This window comes from Sceloporus undulatus, chromosome 1, assembly GCF_019175285.1.
Source record: "Sceloporus undulatus isolate JIND9_A2432 ecotype Alabama chromosome 1, SceUnd_v1.1, whole genome shotgun sequence".
Classification (NCBI taxonomy): Eukaryota; Metazoa; Chordata; class Lepidosauria; order Squamata; family Phrynosomatidae; genus Sceloporus; species Sceloporus undulatus.
The window spans coordinates 307961800-307969020 of record NC_056522.1 but is presented as its reverse complement, the minus strand read 5'-3'; the positions used below and the strand labels follow the sequence as shown (position 1 = coordinate 307969020).

General features: G+C 45.5%; 1 protein-coding gene across 3 annotated transcripts in view; it reads right to left on the bottom strand.

Moving 5' to 3' along the window:
• Window positions 1–7221, bottom strand: part of DGKZ (diacylglycerol kinase zeta) — a 202169-nt gene that overhangs the window by 148463 nt on the left and 46485 nt on the right. The window contains exon 1 of one of the 3 annotated variants that reach the window (XM_042443114.1): window positions 146–507. The exons of 1 other annotated variant lie outside the window; for it this stretch is intronic. In XM_042443114.1, the coding sequence (XP_042299048.1) occupies window positions 146–207 (62 nt within the window). In that variant the 5' untranslated portion in view covers window positions 208–507. Of the gene's footprint in view, window positions 1–145; window positions 508–7221 lie in introns of those variants that run through there. One more of the 3 variants, XM_042443121.1, reaches the window with a different exon arrangement.

Genomic DNA, 7221 nt, shown 5'->3' with positions numbered 1-7221 from the left:
GGCCTTTCCCCTCCACAATGGCAGGATGTAAACAGACGAGAGGCCAGGGCCTCCTCCTCCTCAGCCAAAGGAAACCAGCCCAGAGCAAGAGCAAGAGCAAGCCAGGGAGAGAGAGTGGGAGAGAGCCCCAGGAGCAGCAGGGTACCTTGCAGGGGGGCTTTTCCCTGGAGGGCTCCGAGGGACGTCCCAGGAGCGGTGCCTCCACATCTGTCCCGGGCAGAGCCTCCTCCTCTTCCTCCTTCTCACCACTCCTCTGTCTGCTGCTGCTTCTTCTCCTCCTGGCCCTCCTTTCCCCAGCCCTCCGGAGTCCTGCTGCTGCCAGCCATCCCTGCCTTGGCGCCGGGCAGTGCCTCTTTCTGGTCCTCTCGGCACTCTCCACCCGGTTCCTCTTTTTTATGCGCTTCCTGAAAGGGGAGACGCCGGGAGCTGCCCCATGGATGCTGCTGGGCAAAGAAAGCAACCCAAATGCCGCACACAGCCCTCCCAAGAACAGCAGCAGCAGCAGCAGCCCAGAGGCGGGCAGGGACGACGCTCTGAGAGAGAGAGGGGGGGGGGCTCCGTCTTGGGCAAGTGGGGACAAGTTCCCGCCCTCCAAGTCTCTTGATCGGGATGATGGTGGTGTCTCCCCTCAGGGCTCGGAGGCCTCCCTCCTCCCCAAAGGCAGAGCAGACAGGAGGAGAAAGAAAGGGCCCTGGTCAGAGGCTCCTGAAGGAGAGGGCCAGCTCCTGCCCCACAGACAGACCCAGAGCCTCCTTTGGGGAACCAGCCAGGCGCCTTCTTCTCACGCTCCCTCCCTCCCTCCCTCGCTGCCTCTTCTTGCCCTGCTGCTGCTGCTGCTGCTGCCGCCACCAACGCAAAGCCCTGCCTGCCTTGCTACTCCTCCTAGTCCTGCTGAGGAGCCAAGGCCTTGGAAGCTGCAGGGCTGTGTCACAATCTTCCTGGATGACTTTCCAGACAGGTGTGTTGGACAGACGGGAAAGGAATACATTTCCAAATCCGTCCAGCTGCAGCTATATGCTTTTACGGAGCCACAGTGTGTGCGTGTGTGTGTTGTGTGTGTTTCCAATAGCAATAACAGCTAGCAGCTTCATTCATATGAACTAAGCACTTCCTAAGCAGTTTACAAAGCGTAAGCTAATTGCCCCCAACAAGCTGGGTACTCATTTTAGGGACCCCGGGGAGGATGCAAGCCTGAGTCGACCCAGAGCCCCTGGATGGGGCTGAACTCACAACCTTGTTGCTTGTGAGTAACCACTGCACCAAATATATACCATAGAAGTAATAGATTTTTCTGTTGACCAGGGTCAAGATTGGCATGGCTGGGCATAGGCCAAGGACCACATTACATCAGAGGGAACACTGTTAAATCTCTGGAGCCTAGCTATTCATCCACTTCATTTTTACTACCCACTTTTTTGCCCTCTCAATTGTTTCTGACTTATGGAAACCCTAAAGCTAAGGTTTTCATGGCATGGTTTGTCAGAGATTTCCCCCCGAGGCTAAGAGCATGTCACTTTCCCAAAGTCACCAGTGGGTTTCATGGCCGAGCGGGAATCAAAGCCTGGTCTCCAGCGTCATACTCCCACACTCAAACCACTACGCCACAATACATCACAGAAAAGATGTCCATCCAACCTCTCCAAGATGGAGAGTCCACCACCCACCTAAGCAGCCCCACTATACTATGCAACTGTTGAACAGACTGCCTCCCTGGGTGGAGGGACTCTCCATCTTGTCCTTAAGTAGAGGTTGAGAGAGCATCTTTTAGCAGTGCCATAACTCTGTTTCTGCATGACAGAAGGTTGGAGTAGATAGCCCATGTGGTCCACTCCAGCTTTAAGATTCTACTATTCTAATTTAACACAAGCTTTCAGGCTTCACTGGCTTCTTTATCCAATGATAGGTAGAGAATTAAAAGCTTTCAGGAGAAAGTGTGTGACATTGCTCTGGCTTTTGAATTTTCCTTGTATTTGTCGTCACATCATCGCTGGGAAACAGCCCGCTCACTTTTTTTATTTTATATACAATCAGAGGAATGATGATTATACTTTGCTACTCAATTATAATGGCAAAAGATTTGCACCAGAAAGGATTTTCTGGATCCAGATACGGTACAACACTGGGCCTACAGACAACATTTTACAGTCACTCCTGAAAAGGAATATGAGACTGCCAAGGATGGCACACCAAACAGTGTTAGTTTTTCTCCCCAGACCAACATCAGTAAGGGTCAGAAATATAAATGAAAGGAATCCACCATAATGTTTCAATTTTTCTGAGAGATTTCAAGTGCACAGTTTTCTCCAAGTATTCAGTGCAAGATTGCAGCAGCATGCCTACAGTATACAATGCCATACAGCTTGAGCTGGGAAAGAATGGGACCCTACTCTAGATGATCCTACTGTAGGTGTGTGTGCCTTCCTACAACAGACAAGGTAAACTGCAGCTGCCTTCAGAACCCATTGCTCAGTATATGTGAAAGGCAAAATGGAAAAAAAGTAGGAGAACAGATAGACCTGTCACACCAGCTCCCCTATCCCCAGCATGCATGTTGGAAAAGTATAGATCTAAAAATTTATTCCACCAAAATGGAAATATAACAAAAGTAGAGGCTGGTGAAAGAAACATCATCCATACATTCCTTTTGGATGTAGCCTTCACGTGGTCTCTAGAAGGTTCAAAATGTTTTTGTTCATTTATGCAAAGTTTACCTGCCCACTTGTTTCATTTCACCTGTGCATATTACTAATTTTGAACAAAAAGCTTGCCAAAATATGTTGGAACTGCTCTTCTTTATCACAGTGTGGGAATCAATCCTTATTCTTTTCATGTTATTTCTGCCTCTAGTATTAAACTTTTTTTAAAGAAGTAATGCTCAGTAATATATCTATTTTGTTAACTGAATAACAATCTTACTTTGTATTATGATAAATGAGTGGAGGTGCTCTTTACAAAATGGGAAGAACTAGGGGCCAAAAATACTCCTTTAGACCATTTTTAACCATTTTCCTGAAAGTGAGAGGCAAAACATAAAATAAATATTAATGTGCCACCAGAAGAGATAAGTTTTCTGATTCTGCCTTGCAAAATAGCTATGAGAGATAAAACGTACACTAAAACCTCTCCTGGTCGGTAACCTATCTCCCAGCTTCCCAACCATTTAATGGGAACCCAGGTGAAGGATGGATTTAGGTGGCTGGGGCCCTGGAGCACTTCCCAAAACAGGGAACAATGTCAAGAACAGATAGACCCTTTTATACACATGCGCAAGCTATTCTGTGAGTAATGACACAGAAATTAAATATTACACAGAAATTAAATAGCACAATAGACAGCAACACCAAAATCTTCATGCGTCGGCCTGCTTTCAGCACAGCAACTGCCTGGGACAAAATGCCTATTTTCTTGAATCTGTAGTTGAGTAACACACAAAATAATATTAGAAGCAGCAAGAGAGTCTGGAAGTGACTGGAGGAGAAGACTATACATTTTTCCTTCAGCACTCTGCCCGCTAGTCATTGAATGGCTGGAGCAATTGCTCCAACAGAACCATTAATAATCTGACAGTGACCCAAGTACACAGTTTACTTGAGGGACAAGGGTAGCAAGTGCAGGGAACATGCAAGTTACCTAAAGTTCCATGAGGAATTGAAAGTATGAAGAAAAGCTTGTTAGACCACAAAAGGTCATGAAGAGAACAGGAAGTGTATGTATGTATGTATGGGGGGGGGGGGGGGGGTAGGGGGAGGAAGGTAACCACTTCTATATAATATCATCTGAATGGTGGACTATACAAACTCGCACACACACACTCAGCAGGCTTTCCAGCACAATTTCCTTTCACAAAACAATGACATATGAAGAAAAGCTCAATTTTTCTATAGCCATGTAGAATCTCTTCAACCTTTCTCCAATGTAACACAAGCAAAATTGTAAGCAACACCAGTGGTGATTGACTGGCCTCCCAAGAGATCCATCCCTAACTTGATAACCCAACAGAATAATAATCCTTAATGTGTGATGGGCTCATGACACAGAGTACTATTTGTGTTCTGCCAATTTACTCACAGAAACCATCAAGCCCCTTGAAATTTTCTTATAATGTGTCCTATGACCTCTGTACATGTCTCCAACACCTATTCTAAAATACACTAAGCATATTTTAAAAATTGGAGTTGGAATTAAAAGGAGAATATTTCATTTAACATTTCTTATATGCTGATAGGAAAAGAATTGTTGGACATATGAAAGAAGCTTTATGAAAAATTATTTTCTAACCTGTCAATCCCGGCAGGCAATATAGCTCCATTATGGAGTTGGTTTTTTTTAAAAAAAAATTACTGAATTTTACAGCAAATGAGATGTCACAGACCTTTCCCTTGGAGCATGATGGGAAAAACAGGGATGACCCACCAGATGTTGTACTACAGCTCTCAGCAGCCCTACCCAGTATTAGCAATGCTGAAAAATGTTGGGAGTTAAAGTTCAACAACATTTAGAGGGATGCATGATTCTCATTCCTGAAATACTGTCTTTACTTGCCTGTCAATCTCAGTATTTATAAATTTTGTGGCATGTTTTTGGCATGAAATTACACATCATACTAGAGAACATCATACACATTAATGTAAGAAACAGTAGCACCATCACTCTGCTATTCCTCTTTGTGGGAAGACAGAGGTGTCTGTGTCTGCAATTTGTTGTTATGTGCATTCAGGTCAACTCAGTCAGTCAGTCAACCTTTATTAGACATAGAAAAACAACATGCATTTACAACATTTACAATAAAACTTCAGGATCATTATTAAAATTTAAACCATAATCTTGCCTCCACCAAAAAATTGGCCATTAACCTGGTAATGTGTGGGTTCCGATCTTCCAATAGGTATTCCACTGATAACCCATTCAAAGAGATATTCATTTCCAATAACCTTCTTAACAATTTTTCCCTTGGCATTATATACAATGGACAAAGCAATACAATATGATGGAGAACATCTGGAGCTTGATCACAGTGACATACACAATTCAAAAATGGGGCCTGCAGATATCTGCCCCTGGTCACATTTGAGGGGTGTACATTCAGTCTTGCAAACAAAAAGGCCTTCCTCGACACCAGCAGTGAAAGGGTTTGAAAATAGTCTGGTCTCCTACCCTGCAAGGTGGGGATACCAAGCATTGCTGGAGAACACACTCTGTCATGGCCAGCCAAGAGCAGGACGAGGAGGATGAGGAGGAGGCCTTGGCTCCTCAAGTGCAAGAGGAGATGGAGGTTATACCAGGTCCCAGTTCTGCCCTGCCAGACCTCAGCCCTGATCTCCCAGCCCCAGGGGTTGAAGCTCAGCCAGGTCCTAGCTCTGTGGGGTTCCCTCATGAGGCTCAGCAGCCTAGTGGTGACTCTGTGGAAGAACCAAGCATGGAGGTTCCTTCCGTTAGGCAGAGAAGAGCTGAGAGTTCTTGCGTGCATCGATCAGGAGGCTTGCAGAGAGGCAAGCTGCTGATAAGCCACAGCTGGCACAAGGGAGGGCGTCTCTCATTTAAGCAGCTGGAGAACGCCGACCCTTTGCCAGCAATTATTGCAGAATCCTTCATTGTGATTGCTGTTGGCACTGGCTCCTTGTTTCCCGAACCCTTGCCTGTCTTGAACCTACGACTTTGGAACGAACTGAACTATTGCTACTTTCTGGCTGCCCTGACCTTGGACCGAACTGACTTCCATGACCTCTGGTATCCTGACCTTGGCTTTGTTTGTGGCTTGCTTCTCTCGGACTCTAGAAAAGGACTGTAGCCTGTTTCCCAGCTCCTAGTTAGTTCTCTTGCTGAGCCATCACTATCAGCGTTGGTTTGTGTGTGTGCTGGCCGCAGTCCAGGACACACTCTGGGAGGAGTGGGATATGTCAATTGATATCCTCCCTCTGCAAGGCAGACCCTAATGGATTCAAGACACTCCTTTTTGGTAAGTAAAAGGAGAGAATTAACATTTTAAACCTATAGAAATTACTTTGCTTTCATAAAATTTAGCCCATCTAGCATAGTAAACGTCAGATAGTAGAAACCATAAAAGACTGGATCTATTAGGCCGGCAATGGCCAGCAAAATGTCCTTGGAAGGATCTTCTGGCAAGGGAGGCGTTTCTAACCTCTAAGACTTTTGAATCGCTGCCGACTAATTGTACTTCTATCAGCAACAGGTCAACTCCAATTGACGGAGACCCTAAAATACAGTACAGCATTCTTGTCCTATAAACTAGTCTGCAACCCACAGGTACAGTGAACAATTATGTCTCTTTGCCACTATTGAAGTATTCCAGAGTCCAGATTGTTTTTGTATGTGGTGTTTGGGAAGGGGTGCCATTTTCTCCTTCCTCTTAGGCAGCAAAATGTCTTGGTAGCAAGTAAGTGTTATTGAACTAAAGTCTTATTATGGTCCCCATTGTCTCTTTAAGGAATGCTAGCAAAGCTACTCTCCTCTCTGGCAAGTCCCAGTCATTCTGGGTTTTTCCTCCCTGAGAGCCAATGTGGTGTAACAGTTGGGTTATGGACTATGACTCTGGAGACAGGGACGTAGCCAAGGGGCTACGTTAGATACAATGAATGGTGCGTGCTGCCATGGCGCCACATTCAAGCCCCATTATAATTATGGCACTTAGTCTGGACCCCCCCCCTTCCCAAAATCCTGGCTATATCCCTGCTGGAGACCAGGTCTGAATCTGAGCTTGGCCATGAAAACCCAGTGCAGATGTAGCTTAGGCCACAGCTGATAGGAGAATAAAACCTGGATTTCTGAAATCATACCCTCTTAGGAGTACACTTGTCTGCTTTAGCTAACTCCAGAACATTCCCAGAGAATGGTTACCAGGTAGTATTCACTTTTACCAAGGGCGCGTTCCCACTTGCTTATACACTGGTTTACAAAGCGAATCCAGGGTGTATCGTTCTCACTCAATTAACTCTAGAACAGTTCTAGATTTACCCTCTATTGTTCCCACAGCAATTCGAATTTGATTCAAATCCAAACATTTAAACTGGATCAGAAGCCTATAAACCAGCACAAAAAAACAGTAGGTTTTACCCCGGGTTATCCCTTGTGCCGATATAAGAATTGCTGTATTTAAATGGGAACATTTCGGCGTCTGATTCGGGTTCCACAGGATGGGAGGAGCGGAGCACGATGGGTTGGCTCAGGGGAGACGCCCTTTCTTTGTCCACATCCATTGTCGCC